The following is a 21,565-nucleotide window of genomic DNA, read 5'->3' as shown; positions in this document are numbered from 1 at the left end:
GAATCGTGATTTCAGTGCATCAGAAGTTTCTGTGCTGTATTTGGTGGAATTCCTGTTTACATTTTCATAATTCGAAAATATGCACTGTAAATGTTGCCACACATCAAACATCATTTCAAAACACATTGTTTTTTTGCTGGATTTTGTATCCTAAAGTTCTGGGAAGTTCTGTGCTAGTGTACGAAACCTTCATTCAAAGGAATGATAAGTTGTTCATCTGTGAGGGAAAGTGTATTTTCACTTAATACAGAAAACAATGTACTTGTACCAGGGTATAGTGTATTTTCATCTAACAAAAAGTATATTTTTAACTGGGAAGTCAGAAAAATCTAGTAATTTTTTTTATTCTTTATTTTTCTTGTCTGTGTGTGGACACTGTTCAGTATTTGCGGAAGTTTGTGATGTTCTTGTACTTAATCCATTCTACAGTAAGGCAAACATCAGTGTGGGACTAGGTGTTAAATATTGGTGTTTGATATTGATTCCATTAGACAATGACTAGCTCGTGGGTAGTGTTATATGCAAGTCAGAGTTTAACACTCCATCATGAACTACTGCTTATAGCATGTGTCCTGTATATTTTTAAGACCATAACAGATCAAAAAGTAGCTGTGTGTGTTTAAAGCCTCATGAATCAGCATTACACCACTGTGTTGCAATTACTCCATTTACAAGGTATGGTGTTGTATTATAAAAATCTTCAACTTCAACTGTTAGCTCCAGTGTGACAAAACTTCATGTTCGTACACAACTCTATTGCAGTTTCAAGAGTCTTCAGATTCACTATTTTAGACTGACATTGCAGAGTAACCTGCTTTGACTGAATGTGTTTGGCACTGCACAACACTCCTCAACATCTCTCACCGTATTTGTGCGATTGATCACCTTTTTGTAGGCTATAGAATGGGTAGGTGGAAGGGGAAAGGATTGTTGTAGATAGTGCATGCTGGAGATGTGCAAAACTTTTCAGTTTTTTTTACCAACATGGTGTGTAGCTTCCTGCTAAGATGTATTATGTTTTATTAAAGTTTATGATTGGCTTCTAGTAGGTTTTATATTGAGTGTGGTCACACATTCAAGATCTTAAAGGTAGAAGAGTTGGGAGCTTTTGGGTGTGACTGTTGGCAGATGCAGTGTATTTGTTAAAGTGTAATTGAGTGATGGTTAAGGGTTAGAAATGGATTGCAGCCAGAATCACAACTTTCTAGGTGAGGCATTCATGAGCAGTGCCAAAGAATTTAAGTAGGGCTGAAGGAAAAATGTGTTGGACTGTAGTTTGCCCCTATAGTGAGGGTGCACTGGGGTATAGGGTTAAGGGACATGATGAGATTGTTGGTAATGAAAAAATGTGTGTGTGTGTGTGTGTGTGTGTGTGTGTGTGTGTGTGTGTGTGAATAAATCGAAGTAGTAGGCAAGGAAGGAAACATGATCTTCAAACAAAGTAAAAAGGCTGGCGAACAGAACAAGGTAATCATGAAATAAAAGATCATTAGGTAACAATGAACTGTTGCTCAAATAGGATTAAAGGTTAAGGACAAATTTGCTTCAACAGTAAAATAATGTTGTTACAAAGATTTTTTGATCACTAGACACAGTTATGATGCATCATTAAGGCATCACTTACAAAGAAACAGATGGCAGGCAAAAAATTGGTTTATAAACACACAGGCAAAATAGAAAGAATAATAGCCAGAAGGGCAGTTACTGTCATAAAACAGAAAATTTAATCAGGAAAATTTTTAATATTACCAAAAGAATGAAAGGATGGCTTGAATTACCTTCAGGAGGTGAAACACTAATTACTGCTGATATGAACTCAGTTAATACTGAATATAGTTGACCTTTCGAAAGTGATGCAAAAAGTCATCAGCCAAATATTTGGCAATAATTGCAGTGATGATTTGATAAAACAGGTTAATTATGGAGACAACAATAACCTCATGAAAATGTGTGAAAATTGTAACAGCTATTTCACAGATATTAGTTAGAGTTCCACACTTTAATTTATATATAGAGTGGTAAGATTTTCCTTGATTTTGAAACTAAATATTTTTCACTCCACCCATAGCTAAGGAAATTAACAAAAATATTTCGCAGAAGCCAATTCTCCTGTATGGGTTCTATGTATATTTGCTAAAATACATTAGTCGTTCAACAATGTAGGAAAAGACAGATTGCTACTTACCATAAAGAGGACACATCAAGTTGCAGACAGGCACAATCAAAAGACGCTTACATAAAGCTTTCTGCCACGGCCTTCATCAGTAAAAGAGAGACACATGCACTCCCTTCACACCAACAAGCAAGCCCACCTGTTGCACACAAAACTGCCAACTCTAGCATCTCGAGCGGCAGTGCAGCTGAAGATGCTGGAGTTGGCGGTCTTATGTGTGTGAATGGTGTGTGCCTCTTTTTACTGATGAAGGCTGTGGGTGAAAGCTTTATGTAAGTCTCTTAATTGTGCCTGCCTGCAACTTGATGAGTCTTCTTTATGGTAAGTAGCGATCTGTCTTTTCCTAAATTATCGATATTCCTACCTGGAGTTTCCATTGTTTGAGTGGTCGTAATTCAGTCGCTCCCCAAAATATTTGAGAATGAAAATTGGTCCTCTACACTAAAAGGCAATAAGCACTTGTATTACGCTTTTCTTATTGTCAGCCAAGTCAGAATAAGTGGAGTACATAGTGTTTAACTGTGTGTTGAAATTCTTTGAGTGTCACTATTTACATAGTCCATATCAATTCAGTTTCTGAAAGTATGTTCTTGTTACTGCACACCTTTGTATCCATGTTAATGTAATTCAAGAAAAGGTCTTACTGCAGGAACAGTCCTGGTCCGTACAAATGCTTCTGGTTTTCTTCATTGTGTATTATTTCAGCAAGAGCTGCTTCAGTATGGTACAAAAGGAATGTGTAATGAGTGAGTGGTTTGTGTCCTCTCTGTAACAGGACACAATGAATCATTTTTGCTCACAGAATTGATGGGATGCAATCTTAAGTACAAATTGTCAGATAAGATGAATACAATTCTTCAGAGGAAGGCAAACTGTATTGACACATACTTAAACATGAAGTCATTGAAGGGAAAATTAGAGGAACGGTAGGACAAGGAAGAAGAAGAATTCAACTTCAGGATGACACGAAAGATGGAAAGAGATACAGCCCACTCAAGGAAGAAGCTGAAGACAGGGAAAATTGTCATCAGAAATTCTCCGTACAAAGACACAGACCTGCCACTAGGCAGAATACTACATAATAATAATGTGTTAATCAGAGCCCTAAATGTAGTTCACCCAATTTTGTTTTTAGCAAAATCTTCTCAGTACTATTCAGGTACCTTTACACTGGAATTTGAATGTATGCTGCTTTAAAATGAATATATAGTTGTACATAATAATCAATAATCTTTGCTGATATGTTTTCCAAACACGAACCAGTCATTATGGAATAACAACAACCTGGTTTAACTTTTAGCTAAGGATTAGAGCAGACACTCACATAATTAACATACTAAACTGGTCAGGTATCATCTTGTACAAATTTAACGTGTCTATTATGAAGTTTACTATTTGTTGCTCACAAACGATATTCCCTTCCGATGATGATATGCACAAAAATACTTATCATACAAAAGTTTTTGAAACAATTTATTTCCTTTCATATTTAATAAAAACTAATCTGTTTCATGCTCGTACTTGTGCCACAACTCTTAACTCTATAGGCTATAATCATTTACCTCTGATAAATGTAGTATTCCACCAGTATAAATAAGTCACTCAAATAACTTTTATTTTTAATCTAATTTAATTCTGTTCATTTGAGTTCATTAGGTTCCATGGGACTAAGTGAGCCAGAGTTACTTGGTCATTGAAAAGCTAACTACATAATTCACAGAGAAATGAAAAGAAAGCTTAGAACAGAAAAGAGACTAAAAATATGAGAGAGATAATTTTACAGTAGTACAATAAATAATATGTTACAATATGAGGCTCTAAATTACACCACTGAACTGGAGTAAAAATAAAGGTGTCCCTAAAGGAAGCTTTTCAACTTATATTTGGAAATCTGGGCTAAGACTTTCCTTTAATATCAGTGGATAGTAACATGCAAATTCCACCTGCAGAATAATGCACCCCTTTTTGTAAAACAGTTAAATAAGTGTTGGGCAGTGTTAATCATTGTTCCATATAGTGCTCTTTTTGACTACAAAGTCCACATTATTAACTATAAATTCATGTGGAAGTATATGTGCAGCAAGTTACAATTACACACTTTGATGATGATGATTTGCACGTAGTTTGTGAACTGTCACTGCACACTGTACTGTAGTGATAATATTCTCTATGAATGGCAAGAGTTGCCCCATAATATGACAGCAGAGGGCGCAAGAAAGTAAAAGAACAAAAAGTAAAGAAGTTATAGCTTTTCAGTGTCAGAGGCAGTGTACATCAATAAACTAAATGTGAGACTTCCAAGGAAGCTTTACTGATTTGTAAAGTTAGGCTTCCCTGAGTATTTTATGACCACGTGAAAATAAAATTTCGTTCTTAAAAGAGTTCCGCTTAAAAATACATGCATTTTTATTTGTTCAGTTTAAATATCAATTTGTTTTCAGTAAGCCATGACGTAAAGTTATCCACTATCATATTTATTACATTGAAAGTCTTTCACAATGATGCATGCCATCTTCAAATAGTTCTTTTTAATCACCTCTCCTGTTGAGAATGTTTCACAAAATAATTCATTACATACATAAAGTAAAAGTACTGTCAGTGCTCTAATCTTTTTTGTCTTGCTCTTTGGACATTCAGAACAAACGTACTACATTTGAACATAGAGTTTTAATTTGTTCTAGGTGATGACTGCAGTCAGTGGGAAGCAACAGGCTACTGGGAAGTAGTACAACCCAAAGATTTTGTCCCTGTGGGTTCCGCCTCGCATGGAGCAGTTGTTTGGAGAGATTCATTGTACATAATAGGTGGTGAATCATTTCATCGTGCTGAAATGATATACGTTTATGACTTCAATGGTGAGAATAATGTGTAATGTTAATAAAATATTTTTAAATGTTGATAGTTATGTAGAACTTCACAGGTGCATTGAACAAAAATAATTCAGTTTTTATTCCATCACATTGCACAAGCTTACTGCACTCACTCAGCTATTGTTACTGTGTTTTATTTTGTCACATAATAACTAGTTCCTAGCATACACTCGATGGTGTTAAATATTTTAAAATTTAACAGCACATTTCATAATTGGCAGATGCAGTGTGTACATAATTAGAAAATGATGAAGTACAGTAATTGGAAACACTTTTAATGCAAAGGGGTAGATAATTTACATTATCATTTTTATTTTTTGGCTTTTTTTCTATCTTTTTGTACCCACCTGTCCAGATGTGCCACTCTAACCAATATTATTTTGACTAATCATTAATTAATCTTTGCAGGCTGAATTTACTAACTGGACGTACCACTGTGCAAGTCAGAGTGACTCCCTCCTTTATGAACATTGATATTGGTTACTAAATTGGTCATGATTGTTAATGAAGGACTGACAGCTTCTGATTTGGTTTTGGTCCATAGATTATATCTTTATTGTCTGAGCCTAAACTGAATTGAAAATTCCTGATTCTCTGGAACATCTCAATTCTTTCCCTACCACAGCATTGCTCTCCTTCGCATTCAAGATCACATTAAGCTCAGTAACAGACATAAGTATCTTAGGCAGTCACCAGTCCTTTCATGTTTAACACAATTTCTCTTGAAGCCTCAGGTTTCATGGGGCTTTGATTATATTCTCATGCTGACTGAGGTAATGTTCACATATTAGACCTAAATTTGAGTTCCAAAGTCAAAATTGCCTGTGTTTGTGTTGGAAGTTCATCGTAATATTTAATAAATCATATTTTGGCTAGTAGTGTAACGTTCTTTGCTTCAGTTATTTTTGTTTATTCTTCTGAAGACTGCATATCTTATTGTTGATTTGAAAGTGAGCAAAAATTGAGTATTTCAGTAAATAAAAGAAGTAGATTTTGTTCCTTCCATAATTACTTATCATTGAATGAATGAAAGTTATCAAAGGCCATTTCTATTCTTCGTTTTGTGAAATAGTGTTAAATACACAGAAACTTTATTACTGTATTTAAAAGTGCATGTGTACCAGTGATCAAAAATGGAATCATGCCTGCCTGTACATTAAATTGAACTGATATTTTTTTCCTAAGTACATTTCATTTGTTGTTTCAAAATCTGTCTTCAACCTTGTTACTAGCTGCAAATGTGTGCTGCACTGGTGACAAGATGTAAACTGTACATGCAGTGAGGCAATGTTTTGTCCGACTAGCCAGCAGTCTTAAGAAATTTCTTTCAAGTCTACATTTTATCTAGTAAATGTGCATTTATGAAAAAGAAAAGGTTTCCAAATAATTATATTTTTAAATAAAAGTAGACATACATCTGACTAATATTCCTTAATCTGTGTCTCCAATTTCATTCACTGCTGGGTGTTGAGCAATATTGCACATGGCTTTCTTTTCTTATTGATCCTTTTAGATGATAACTTTAAAGTTGCAAATGGGACTCCAACAGTATTTTTTTTTTCTTTCCATTTATCACTACATCTCTCTACATGGCTATGATACCAGTATAGTGATACACTTTTGTGTATTGAGTTAGTTAGGGTGCAGTTTTATGATGAAATAAGAGAAAGCTACTACCCATACTTTTGTATCTCCAGAGGCAGCAGTATTATTACACAAGAACTGTGAGATAGACAATCACTCAAGAAGTCATTATAAAGCAAACACCACAAAAACAAGTACAGTTTAGACAGCTGTGGCACACTTTGAAAAACTGTGAATTTTTTTCAGACTGCTGGTTGTCACAAAATTATGCAGTCCATGGCATTGCAGTGTCTTGAATCGGAGAGTTTCAAAAAACTTTGTAACACATGGAAACTATGCATAGTACACATTGTACGAAAAAAACTTGCAGTTAGGTAGCAACATTATTAGGATGGCTAATTAACAGCTTTAAAGTTGTGTTCCATTTTTACTATACCCATTACACTACAAAAATTACTGTAACATACTGAGAAAAGTTGCCAGAAAATCAAGAAATATGTATGTTAGGGATGAAATTAACAGCTCCAGCAATTAAATCAGTATGGAATCTTGTTAGAAGAGTGACAGGAAAAGAAACCACTGGGTTAGGTAGTGTTACTATTAAAGAGAATGAGACCATTTTAACCAACAATATACAAGTAGCTAACAACCATTTTTTAAGGGGGACCACACCTTGCCTATCTAACCCATGTTAATTGAGGCAAGTATTTGACCCCTTTCTGAAAAAACTATTTAATGCAGGACCTTAATATTTTTACTGTATATTACATGATGCTAATAGTCAACTGTACTAAAATCTACTTTATCCATTTTATAGTTTTTAAGAAATACTTTTTCTAATTTTTTAACAAAAAATATTAAGTTTTTTCTGCAGAAAGTATTTTTTTGTGAACTTCCTAATGGAGGAATATTAATGAATGTAGTACCAGAGGTGGCTTTTTATGTTATGCAGAGTCTCTGAAAATTTCATTCATTTATCTATAATGGGGCATATGTACTGAAATTTTAGTTTGTGGGAAATTGACTTTAAAGAAAACACTTTTGAAATTTGTTACTTACAGTTAATTAAAACAGTCCTTCTGCATATGATGGCCCTTCTTTGGCCTCTAGCAGATATTCCAGCTTCTTTTTCACCTATCTGGATGTTTGTCTTGCTTTCTTGGCCATATTAGATGCAAACCTGTCTGCATCGGCTATCCTCATTTTATTGCAGTGTTGCAGCCCAGTGATCATATTTTCACCAGGATGGATTCCCAGCTTTTTCAGTACCCAACACTTTCCAATATTTGCGCAATTGAATTTAATAACAGCATCATGAACTAGTTTCATTGTATTCATGCCTACAAATACAGTTTTAGGAAGGCGCTTCCAAATTATGCTGTTGAAACATTCATTTGGGTTCTGTGTCTGCCCATGCATACATTTCCTTAGAAGGTTAGGGTAAGCCAAGTCTCTGAAAATAGATTTAATTGCTGTAATATCAGCAGCAGGAAGAGAATGCTGGTGAGAATAAGATTCTCCAGTTGCCTGAGCCCTATTGTATTTGCACCACGAATTTTCTCCTGATGGACACAATCCATGACATGGCTTATCATCAGTAGAGGACTTATGGAAGAATATGGCCCAAACATCTCTCTTCATTGCCTCCAGATTTTCTTTATTTCTCCTAAATGCCTGCCCATAGTATACCTGCACGTTTTCTATTTCTGTTTTAGTTAACCGACCCTGTCCGCTCAACAGTTTTCTGTCTTCTAATTTTTTTTGGCTCATACCAACAGTTAGTTTTCTCAGCCTTGTTCCCAAACCTTTTTGAACATGGCCTCCACATTCTATTTTGCTAGTAATGGTGTCTCCATATGGCTTTGAGTTCACCACATTGTTGTACGCCTTACTGTCACCATCGCTGAAATATTTGGTGTACCATATGCCTCTTGTTTCTACGGAATGATGAAATATTTGTTGTACTCCATGAACTTCCATACCACCACTTGTGTCCTCTAAAATTAGCCACACAGTTGTGTTCTTTATGTTCATTGACTTTACAACATTTGCAATATTTAGACGTTATCTCCACATCTAACACTTCACCGGTGTCTACACTTGTGGCAGTCACTACGCCATTCAGAGAAGCGTGTTCTCATTTATGCCAACTTCCATCAAGTGCAACTGCAATATCCGAACATCCATCATTTTCTTCCACTGCTTCCCTAGCAGCCAGTTTCGTGCTTTCCTCACTGACCTCACATACCGCTTTCTCTAATATTGCAGTCAGTTTTTCAAATTTATTTGGTGGTTGATGTAAGTTCATCACTGAACAAATGTTCTCCCTGCAGCCATGCCCTTGCCAACGGATCGTAAGGCATAAACTAATCTAATATTGATTTCATAAGGGCCACTTGCATCTGGTTTTGAAGAACTCGTAACTGAAATCACAGCTGAGCATTTAGTGCAAATTATGTTAGGTTATAAAGATATAACAGTTTTGATTATGCGAGTATTTAAGCATCCATTTGCTCCACTGTACGTTTTAACTTCGTTGCAAAGTAGAAAATCCAGGTCTTCTGCTCCCCATAACTAACACTGACAAATACACCAGCACAGGTACTGCACGCCTGGTGGTACTCTGCCTTGTATTAGTAAATTGTTGGGAGGGGAGAGGGTAGGGGAAGATGACAGGAATGAGGAGAGGGAACTATGTTTTCAGCTTTGGGGAAGAAAAGGAACAAGAAACATAACATTTCATGTAATTTTTCATTGTTTAGTTGTCTTGTTCTCTATTCTGCGTGCTTCTACAAACATTCGCCATACTGTTTGAAGTAGAATACCACATAACTTTGGTGTTGCAGTCTGCAGTATTGACAAGATTCTTTTCCTTCTGGTATTATCTTTGTCACTGCTTGGATATGAATTTTGTTGTTTGGCTGCATGTGTCTCGTAACTTAGTCATCGTGACTTGCAAACAAGAATAACAGCAGCAGCAAGAAAATTGCAGCTATTTGCAAAGAAACAGCACTTCTATACAGTGAATGCATAAGTGAATAATCGGTAGCAGCAAGTGTTGCCACACAAACTTTGTCAATGGTAGGTGTCTGTCAGGTTTTCGTTGCTTCTTATGATGCAACATGTATGGCAACAGTATGTGCTTTGTCACAGACTAAGTTGGATGTCCCCCCCCTCTCTGGTACATAACAGGAATTATGACTGATGGTTGTAGCGTTTAGGTTCGTTCTCTGCACCTGACTTCACATTGTCTGAAAGCCAGTGAGTGTTCAGTAGTGTTCTAAGCACTCTGCTGTGAACATCGTAGCCAGTACAAGCATTTAACAGGATTGCAGCAAGTTATTTCTTGAATTTTTTATTGCTTATGTTGTGTGTTTTCATGGCTGATGGTGGCGGTGGTAAGTGACAGATTCTGCAGAAGCGAATGAGAGACATAAATTGCGGGATACGTGCTTTCTTTAAGCACAAAGCCCCTCCATGCACATATTGCGACTATTGCTTGGAACCAGCAGTGCTGCAATCCCCATTCGTGCCCCAACCTGCATGGAACACTATTATTTGTGAAGCGGACTTCAGGGGCAATGACTTTCCCAGTCTGTAAAGAGAGGAGGAGAGGGAAAAAACATAGCTGTTACGGAGGTGTAGTATAAGCATTTGCCCTAAATGGAATTATATTTTGTACGAAGTTAATTAAGTAACTTTTTGACTGATCTTAACATAATTAGTTTTGCCCTGGAACAACTACAATAATTTAAAGTTGCATGGTGTTCATAATTTGTTGATTGCCAGTATGTGATGTTCATTGAAACTGTTACCAATGGTACTGAGAACATTACTAAAGTACTCCAGGTTCTTGTTTAGAAGCTAGTGTTTGTGCAAACTGTACTGCAAACCTTGACCTTATAAATTCTTGAACAAGAGGTTCAAATTTTCCAAATGAAACTGTTGTATTGAGCACATTGTGATAATGTCATCCAGGTAATTAAACAGTGGAATGTTTATGTTCGAATATCAACAATTTTGAAAAGGATAGATTGCTACTCACTGTAAAGATGACATGTTGTGTTGCAGACATGTACAACAAAAAGACTCTTACACACAAAACTTTTAGCCAAAGCTTTCTCCAGAAAAGTATAAAACACACACACATTCACCCAAGCAAGCAGATCTCTCACACGCATCCGCTATCTCTGGCTGCTCGGGCCAGAATGCAACTAAAACATGTTGAACAGGAGTAAAATCCGGAGTGGGGTGGGGAAAGGGAAAGGATTGCAGGGTACTGTTGGGGAAAGAGGAATCAATGCTGCCTGGTGCAGCATACGGTGACCACAGGTGAGAGGACAAGGCTACCAGGCACAGTGTCGGGAGGTTGAGGGGGTGGGGGGAGAGTTGAAAAAGGAGAGAGGAAAGGAGAGGAGCAGAGAACAGAGAAAGACCGGTGAGTACACTGGCAGAGAGCAGCACACAGTGAAGATGATGGGACGTGAATTGGGAGGAAATGATGGGATGGGATGGGGAGGGGAGGGGTTGGAAACAGTTGGGTGTGGGGAGAATATGTTACCATAATAATTTGCACATCTACCATAAATCGTTCATCATGTGCTGAAGAATAGCAAGGTGAACTGAAGAATAGCCAGGTGCTAACCACATCAAACCATCAAAGTGCAATCACTCACATTGTTAATGGACAAAAGGAGAATTAATAACCATGAGCTGTCTAAAGATATTCATTGATAGGTGTCCAGTAGATGTTGTAAAAATAATTTGTGTACACATGTTTCAGTAATAGCTCTTCTGACCATGGAGCAGAGTAGGTGTCTTCAAATGCTTACACATTAGTTATCACATGGAAATTATTGCACCGACTTTCAGTTACTCTTGTGAACATCATAGTCTGTTGCAACCAGAACCAGTTTATTCTTAACGGCATCTCTCAATCCAATGAGGAGCAGACAGGCACGACAAAATTTTGTCACTGAATTTGGTTTCATTGTGGTGTGCACATTCTGATTCAAAGAGGGGTTTGTTTGATACTACCGTATTTACTCGAATCTAAGCCGCACTCGAATCTAAGCCGCACCTGAAAAATGAGACTCGAAATGAAGGAAAAAAAAATTCCTGAATCTAAGCCGCACCTGTAATTTTAGACTCGAAATTCAAGGGGAGAGAAAAGTTTTAGGCCGCACCTCCAAATCGAAACAAAGTTGGTCCATTGTAATACGAGACACAATTTAGGTCGCATGAATGACGATACAGCTACAGTAGTTTGGTTCGAGTCGTAAGCATAGCAGTTAAGCTTTACCAGGTAGCCATTGCTATGCGTCAGGCGCTCCGTCCGTATTTATTCGGGTACCCTTCCTTTTTCACGTGCTTCATCTGGTTTGAATCGATTGCTTAGTTTGCTTCGATCTGATAATTGCCGTTTTCTTTGTTATAGGTGTGTACGTCACTCTTAAGCTGAAAATGCATTACTGTACTGTGTCATGCATTGTTTGTCGCATTCTGATAGTGCGTGTTTACGGCCTGTCGCGGCTCGCGGCATGGCTTGCTTTTGTGCGCGCTACCGCCGCTTACAAAAAAAAAAGAGGAATCGTCTCATTAGCGAAACAATGGCAAGAGACTGCTATTTGTTGTTACTTACACTGCTGCTTTCTTTGATAATGATCAACAAGAACCAAATAATAGACTGCGTATGATAGAACAATGTTCTGAACGAGAGTTAGGTGAAAATTTTTCTCCGTTTGAAAATCTTTGCGGCCGCTTCTTTAGTACAACAAATTCTGCACAGAAATTAGTCATCTTAGGTTTAAAAATCTAGTCAGTTGCCGTGCTTCATTTCTGACTGTATCACTATTAGGCATAAGAATAATACGAATATAAACATGACAGGATATGTATATTCTTCTGCGTTTGCTGTTGTCTCACTCTAGTTTCGTAGTTTATTAGGCAGACAGGATTTAAATGAGATAGCAGCAAACATGAAAAATACATGGCAAAATATTTATATTCGTATTCTTATGGTGAAGAGAATACTGCATGTGATACACAATTCATAAAAGTTCCTATTAGCTACCATTTCTTGCCACAGGTAGGAAAAAATTGAGAGCGTGGAGTTGGCCATGTTGACAAACATCCCGAACAGTCTTGCCAGTCGGATTTTCGTAGTACATTGAAATTCTGCTACATTCGAAGATGAACAATACGGAATTTGTATGTACTTCGTTGGATAATGTATGAAAATGCAGTGGTCGAAACTCGGGGCGGAGAAAAAGAGCTCGTCTTGCACCCTTTTTTTTTTTTTTTTTAGAAGTTAGTTGTGGCGGCACCTACCAACATTTTTCAAAACTTCCGCTTGCCTTTGCACTCGATTCTAAGCCGCAGCCGGTTTTTTGGATTACAAAAACCGAAAAAAAGTGTGGCTTAGATTCGAGTAAATACGGTAGTTGTCTGACACTTAAAAGGCCTGCTCTAGCTTGTAATTGGAATTGTGGTATCGGAACTTCATATGAGTAAACTTTGCTACTACAAAACAATAAAAATAACAAAACAATAAGGCCATAAACTGTGAATCGATCCAGTCTGTGTAGTAGACAATGAAAATGGCATAATATTAATTGTGATAATTTCAAAATGCAATACTGAACCACAGTATTAGAATATTTGTGGGAGGTTACTCTTCCTCTGATTTTCTGCGTAAATTTGCTTTAAATTTGTTGTGCTTTGAACGACATCTATTCGGAAGCAACAGCACACAAAGAAACTTAAGTGACACTAAAAAACGTGAGAAGGCAGCACAGACTTCCGGATATATGATAAACTTTTTTTGTTACATCAATGGAATGAAATAATCATATGACATTATTTGGGAGACTCCATTTGGGGTTTTCGGCTGCCAGGTGCAATTGGTCCTTTTATTTGACACCACTTGGTGACTTGCATGTCAGTGACTAAGACACTTGTACTGTCCTTGAGAATAAAGATTTCCTTACAGATTAGTACTTTAACTCTCTTGTTTAATGTTTGTTATTGTAACTCAGAAATACAGATTTCTTCTTCCTAAACATATTTCTTGCTCTCAAAATTAACTTCAAACTTAAGTAGATATGCAGTTGACAATTCTGGTGTATAAAATATAAGGATAGCAACACCACTTGGAAAAAAAAAAAGAGTAAAAATATCACACGTAAAGGACACTAAATTACACTTATACTTTCATCTCACTATCTCAAATAAAAATTTAACTGGACCTCAAATAAAACGTCTCTGCCAAGTTACATTAAATAATTCCTAATACACAAAACATATCACTTCATTAAACAGTCACATAATTAATTATGCAGAAAAGCATCATGTAGCTCTCAAATCCTTAAGCAATACTTAATTTTTTGCAATACACTACACTTATACAGTGTTAATCAGTTATGAAATAACATGGGTTAGCATTGGGAGCAATCATGAGAGAGATGGTGTTTCTTCTTGTGCTTAGATACCTAATTTCTTACAGGCAGAGGCCACAATGTTGGGATCACAGATTTACTACAAAATTCGGACACCTTTTGTAGTCTATTACAACAACATAACATGCAAGTAATCAGGTGCACTACTCTGGCAATTGTGAGAGAATTGCAAGAGAAGTTTTACAAGTTCTATTATGTAAGAGGTATATGCCAGCTGCTTAGCGTTTGAGCTAGATAAGATGAACGTGTATGATGCGATGGTTCAACTCCTGCTCCTACTTAATTTTTAATCTGTATTTCTTTTCTCCACTGGTCATATTATTTAATTTATATGACATTTTAGTGGTAATATAATTTTAAAAAACCATGTGTATTTGCATGAAGTTTTAGTGAATTTCATGTTATTTGATTACTTACTATTTTTAATTAAATTTGATTATGAGAACAAATATTTTCTAACTATTAACAAGTAAATGAAGAGACACGTAGAATTTTCCTGAAAATGTATGCCTATCATGTTTTTTGAAATCCCGTATACATGCAATCTGGTAAGGTACCCAGAACTGCTTTGCAACTCAATGCTTTGAGCTACAGACACAGAGGCAGGCCCCATTTGGCAGTTAACCTGTGAAGCAGTCAGAAGTTGCTAATGTAGCAAGAATGAATAGTGTAGGTGCAAATTTTTTGAATATCACAGAATTAACCATTGTAGTACAAAAATAAAGGTTTGAGCAGGAGTCAAACCATCGCCTCAGCATCTACGCACAGATACATAACTGACATAACAGACGCGTAAAACTTTCCTTGCGATTTTCTCGGAATTGCCAGGGTAATGCACCTTACTGCTTGCGTATTATGTTGTTTTTATGGTGTACTAAGTAAATCTGTGATCCCAACACCGCGGCTTCCCCTTGTTAGATGGCTTTTAGATTTTTTAAATAAGATAAATGTAGATACATAGATACATCTCTGTCTAAATGCCACAGCGCAGTTGGCCCATCATGCACACATAGTTTTGAACGCAGTCATTCCCACACACCATCTGTGTCTCAACGTCACAAACAACTGAAGTCACCATTGGGTTTAATTCATAGCAGTCAAATGACACAGATACTGGCATTGTACCTCGTGTAATTCATGAAATGCAAGAGAGACAAATTGGAATCAGTACTTTACTCCTGACATTTAATTTGAAATTACGTATATAAAATTTATAATCTGCATTATTATTGGTCAAATGTTTGAGTGTAATGAAAACATGACTCACTTTGTCTACTGAAGAATCAGAAATGGCTAAATACCAGTTTTTCAAGCAAGGGTTTAATTGAACAAAAAGTTCTCTGGTTTCCAGACACATAAAGTGATTAAAATTACTCAGACTTTCAGCCAAGCACTCCATGGCCATTATCACATGGTATGACTGCCAATGGGCTGCTGGTATGCCACTTATATACACTAGCTGATGACTGTGACATCACTTGCGCTCACAGCATCACCATATACAGGCTTATGCTGACTCAGCATTCAATGTGCCCACTTCAACTGCGTGATAGTTGGATCCCATGCCATGCTGAGCTGGTGTCAGATGCTGATAACCTGTCCCATGTGCTGAGTCACCTAATTGAGGTCTTCAGTAATGCCCATCAAATAAATGAATGATTTCATGCAAGACTCACAAGATCACTGATGAAGAGCAGAAAATAAACTTCCTTTCTTACCATTCTGTGGTTCCGTGCAGGCAAGATAAACCACTTGCTGAAACGATAAAAGATTAAATCAATCTTCAGGCCTCCAACAAAAATCCATCAATTACTGGGACCAGTTAAACATGCAGCAGATCTCAGAACACCTGGGGTCTACAAGATACGTTGTGAATGTGACCAGCCTTACTTCGGACAAACAGTACATGCTGCGGAGCAACACAGGAAGGAGCATGAGAGGTTTTATTGCCTACACTGCTCCAAGAAATTTGCTTTAGCTGAGTGTGCTGTAGAAAATGGACATTGGTTGAAATTTCGCAAGACATCCATCATGGCTTGCATAAATGGTTTCTGAGATTATGTAATTAAAGAAGCCATTGAAATAAAAATCACAAATAACATCTTAAACAGAGACAGTGGCCTGCAGCTCAGCACAGCATGGGATCCAGTGGTCGTGCAATTGAAGCGGCTGCATCGAACGCCGAGTCAACATATGCCCATGTACAGCAATGCTGCAGGCACCAGTGACACCACAGCTGGCAGCTAATGTATGTAAGAGGCCTACCAGAAGCCCACCGGCAGCCATACCACTTGACAATGACCAAGGAGTGCTTGGCCAAAAGCTCATGCAATTTTAATCACTTGATGTGCCTGGAAACCAAGAACTTTTTATTCAATTTTACCACTGTGAGACTCTGCATTCGTACAAGAGTTTAATTGCTTGAACTTCCTCAAGCTAATTAAGAAAAATTTAATTACTTATTTTAGGGAAACTTTTTGTTCAATTTTTGATCACAGCACACAGTGTGGGAAATGGACAAATGATATATCAAATAGACCAGTGTGAAGTGTAATTTTGCAAAGGTTTTAATTGCTTGAAAGAAATGTGAGTAATTGAGAAAAACTTAATTGTGATTTGAGGGGAAAATCGAAATATTTCATGAACAGCTGCTGCAACTTATGTAAACAAAGTGTCAGACAGTTCACCTCTTCGAGGCCAAGCCATTTTGCACATAAAAAGTTACATTCGTGTGATATTTAATTGTCAAAATGACTGTCTTCGAATCAACTACTAAATTTGAGACATTTTGAGAACAGAAGACATCAGGAAAGCCATTTTCTAAACGTTTCTCTGATAAGGCCTCAGTGTTATTGTAGCTCTATAGATGAGTATTGTTTCTCTGGCAGCCATTAGCTCTTCAGTTTATTTATTTTATTTTACATGTCCAGGACTTAGATATACTAACTAATTAATATGCAACATGATAAATAAAAGCGCAGTACAGAAATACAAGATACTGAAAGTAATAACATAATACATGAAGACACATGTGGTTTTCTATTAAATGGACTGCAGGGTGATGGCCGTATCACTTGCAGCTTAAAGATCTTCTGCAGTGCAAGGATCAAGCAGGTTTCTACAAACCAGGAGATATTGCGTGCCCTGTAGGTCGCCACCCTCACAGAATTTCTTCTCAGTGGTGTAACCCTATTTCTTGAGGTTTACCTTGCATCTTGACACTCCTGTCCTCAGTTGGTTTAGAGCCTTCCAGGTTGCATATGGCAAATGAAAGCCCATGGCAGGTTCCTGTTTGATGTTCGTCCTTTCCCTTTTGGTTAATGAATCTTGCCAGATCTCTGTTCAGTGAGTTCCAGGTGCTGACGGAATTACTGATGGCGTGTGCATGAAGCCTAGGTCTTTGTGCTTCTTGTCCGAACAGGGGTTGCCTGGGGTCAGTTTCCTGCTTATTTTTCTCATTTTCTGTGATTGTTGTTATGTGGATGTCAGGTGGTGCTATACCCATAACTTGATAGATTTTGGTGACAGGAGTTGGTCACAGGCAACTAGTCACACTATCCAGTCTCATTTAATGCCAGGTCCACCAGTTTAGCATGTGTGGAGTTGTGCCAAACTGGTGCTGCATATTCTGCTGCAGAGAAACATAGTGCCAAGGTGGATGTACTGAGCACATTGGCCAGTAAGTTTACGTATGACATTGTTCCAAGCAGATACTTTCAGCCTTGTTTCTTGGCAAAGATCTTTGAGTGTGAGACTACAGTCCAACTTTACTCCCAAGTTCTTTGGAGTATCGTAGTGGCATATTTGTCGTCTCCATGTAATACTTAACTCATCCTGGCTTCCCATTTTCTCAGATTAAAGTCATAGGATTGCGTCTTTCTGGGATTTGGCTTCAGGTGGTTATCATCATCATCATCATACTTGCTGGGATCATTCAGGGCTACTGTCAGCTTCGTTTACACTTCCTCAAAGGTTTTGCCATGAGCTGCAGTTGCTGTGTCATCAGCATAAATAATGAGGGTTGATTGGTTGGTCGTTAGTATAGATGTTGTACAGCAAGGGTGCCAATACATTACCTTGAGGGAGACCATTCTTCAAGGACCTCCATCATCCCTTCCTGTTTTGCAGAGTGACAAAGAACTGTTCTGAAACCTGGCAAACCCAGCAACAAGGTAGAAAACTATTGCCCCATTTCCCTACTCAGCTGCTGCTACAAGCTTTTTGAAAGGCTAATATATAACAGAATAAGTAGCGCAATCTTAGAAAACGTTCCAGTTGATCAGGCAGGCTTCAGACCAGGGCGTATCTGCTGCGACCAAGTATTGTCTCTCACATCCTTCATAGAGTCAGGATACCAAATGAAGCAGAAAACATCTGTGGCATTTGTTGATCTAACTGCCGCCTTCGACACTGTGTGGAGGGAAGGTCTTATCTACAAATTTCTCCGCATCATACCCTGCAGAACAATGGCTCGACTGATTAACAGCATGCTAAGTGATCGGATGTTCCAGGTAATCACTGGAAGCAACATAAGTAAGGAGAGGAAGCTGAACAATGGATTGCCTCAAGGATCAGTTCTCTCACCCTTACTGTTCAACTTATATCTATCTGATCTACCTGACACTTCGTCCAGAAAATACTGCTATGCCGATGACCTGGCTCTAGCCGTCAAACACCAGGAAATGAAGACAACAGAAGAGATTTTAGCCAATGACCTGTCTGCATTAGACAATTACTTCAAAATCTTGAGACTCCAACCCAGTGTGAGTAAAACAGAAGTGTGTTGCTTCCATTTAAATAACCAATTGGCGAACGTAAAACTGGAAGTAAGTTTCAGAGGCAAAATTCTTCGTCACAATTGGAACCCAAAATATCTTGGTGTCATCCTGGATCGTACACTATGCTTCAAACAACACCTTCTTAACTTAGCTCAAAAGCTGAGGACTCGAAACAACATCCTCCATAAGCTATGCGGTACTACCTGGGGATCTTCAGCAACCACCCTGCGAACTTCAGCTCTGGGCTTGGTATACTCAAGTGCTGAGTATTGTGCACCTGTTTGGATGAATAGTCATCATACAAGGCTTGTTGATACCCAGCTGGATACGACAATGTGCATAATATCTGGCACAATCAGATCTACTCCAGTTTATTGGCTTCCACTGTTCACCGGTATAATGTCTCCTGATCTACGCAGATGTACTGGCCTTATGAGAGAATTCCACAAGATCTCCAGGAATTCTAACCTACCCGTGCATAGCAACCTGCCACTTTTAAATCGCAAGAGACTGAAATCACGTCATCCAACTCTGTGCGATGCTGCTGACATGGTTGCTAAGAATTTCAAACCTCTTGAAGAATGGAAAGGTCGGTGAGAAGCAGTGACAGATGTGCACCTGCATAACATCTTCTCAGGCGCTAAACTTCCAAGTGGAATCGACTTACCACGCAAGACCTGGTCTACTCTCAACAGAATCTGTACCAGCCATGGGCGATGCAGGGATGCTCTCTTTAAGTGGAAGATGCTGCCTGATCCAGCTTGTGACTGCGGGGCTCCATACCAGTCTGTTCACCACATTGTCAGTGAATGCAGGATTCGAACCTATCACGGCGCCAAAGAGGACTTCCTGCTAGCACCTCCAGATGCAGTGCGCTGGATTAAAGGACTGGATATTCAGTTGTAAAGACAAACTTAAGTTTTTTGTGTGTCAATATGTACATATGTATATGTAATTTCATGATATGTCTGTATTAGCCATACACTAAATAAATAAAGAGTGACAAAAAAGCCTCCTGTTTTGCAGCAAACAGTGGATGATGGATGTTAATTAGTAGTTTTTTGTAACTGAATATGCCTTTCTAATCAACTTCTTGTGCTTGATGGTCTCATACAATGCTGACAGATGAATACCTCTCTTTTGTATCCATCTTCTATAGACTGAGTCAGATTGAATATTTGACCACAGCATGACCTTCCTTGGAAGAAACCTGACTGCTCATTTATAAGGTTTTTATCAACATGTTGTGAGATGCGATTGAGGGTTAACCTTTCCAGGACTTTGTACAGTTGGCAAAGCAGAGAAACTGGTCAGAAGTTTTTAGAGTCAGTTGGTTCTTTTCCAGGCTTCAGAAGTGCTACAACAGTGGCTTTGTGCCAGATTGTAGGGATCTGTAATTTTGAAATGCAGATTTTCATTAAATTTAAGATTCATTGCTTTGTTACTGGCCCAAACATTTTAATTTGCTCTGGTCTTAGATCACCTAGGCCTGCAGCTTTATTGTTCTTCATAGATTGAAACGTTGCTTCCACGTCTTCTATGGTGAAGGGGTTCCACTGTAATCTTCCTCATCAGTATTTCTTTGAAGCCTCCTGTCCGCAGTTCGTCTTTTAATTTTCCCATTCAACAGTAGGTGATGTGCAGTTTGTTCAGGTTTACATCAAATAAATTTGGAGAAGAACCTGTGGGGTCACTGTTAAGTTTCTTCAGGCAAGTTCCACGCCTTATGGCTGTTCTGTTTCACGAGTAGTTGTGTCACTATACCACACCATTTCTCTCTTCTTATTGCTAATATAGCATTCAATAGTTCCTCGGCTGTTCAAGTTGCAAAAACTCAGGAAAGTGTTAGAGGGGTTGAATGTACAAATACTATGTATACAGGGAGCCATATTCCAGAAACGGGGCACTACCCCACATGCCAATTACAGCACAGATCATAACATCAGGTCATCATCCAATAGGTGTGATTGTGGTGTCAGATAAAGACATAAGTCACATAGGTACATCACTTCTGTGATGGACACACTGTGACAATAGAAATAATGACTGCCTTAGGAAGATTTTACATAGCTAATCAGTATTTTCAATGCAGGCAGGACATACAACCACACATAGCAAACATAAAAACAGCAGCAATACTGGGTTGACATGAAACACACATTTCCGTAATGGCTGCTAACACAAAATCGAGATTGTGGCGTAGCAGAGTAACAGACAAAAGAGGACTTTGCCTTCAACACTAAACAAGAACTTGACCTCCATGTCACAAGTAGACCACCTGAACCCACCTACTTTCCAAAATCGGACAGTTGCAACAGCAAATACAGAAATCAACTTCGCAAACTCGAAAGTCAGTGACCACATCACCAACTGGAAGGTCTATGATGGGCTTAACAACTGACCATAATCTCATTTACTTCACAATTGCAAATGCAGACACTAACATCCATCCTGAGTGACTATGCAATCTACACTTAGTGAATTGGGAGCTTTTAAATGCAGAATTCAAGATACAACCACTGAAGGAAGTGAATTTGATGTTGCCAAAGCAGACGAATTGGCGCAAGTGCTGCAAGTGGCACAAGACAAGGCAATCCCAGTGTTCTTTAGGAAGTCAAAAGGGTTAAAAATTCTCTGAAGTCCCCCCCCCCCCCCCCCCCCCTACAGTCCTTAGGATGTAAAGCAAGGCAGGTGAGGAGATAC

General features: G+C 38.1%; 1 protein-coding gene across 2 annotated transcripts in view; it reads left to right on the top strand.

Annotated features, from left to right (window-relative positions):
* The window catches only part of LOC126174932 (attractin), a 281,000-nt gene that overhangs the window by 38,387 nt on the left and 221,048 nt on the right, over positions 1–21,565 (top strand). For both annotated transcript variants that reach the window (XM_049921387.1, XM_049921388.1), the window contains exon 5: positions 4,855–5,028. In XM_049921387.1, the coding sequence (XP_049777344.1) occupies positions 4,855–5,028 (174 nt within the window). The remainder of the gene's footprint in view (positions 1–4,854; positions 5,029–21,565) is intronic.

This window comes from Schistocerca cancellata, chromosome 3 (assembly GCF_023864275.1).
Source record: "Schistocerca cancellata isolate TAMUIC-IGC-003103 chromosome 3, iqSchCanc2.1, whole genome shotgun sequence".
Lineage (NCBI taxonomy): Eukaryota > Metazoa > Arthropoda > Insecta > Orthoptera > Acrididae > Schistocerca > Schistocerca cancellata.
Note: the sequence above shows the minus strand (reverse complement) of the source record. Positions and strands in the feature narration are given on the sequence as shown.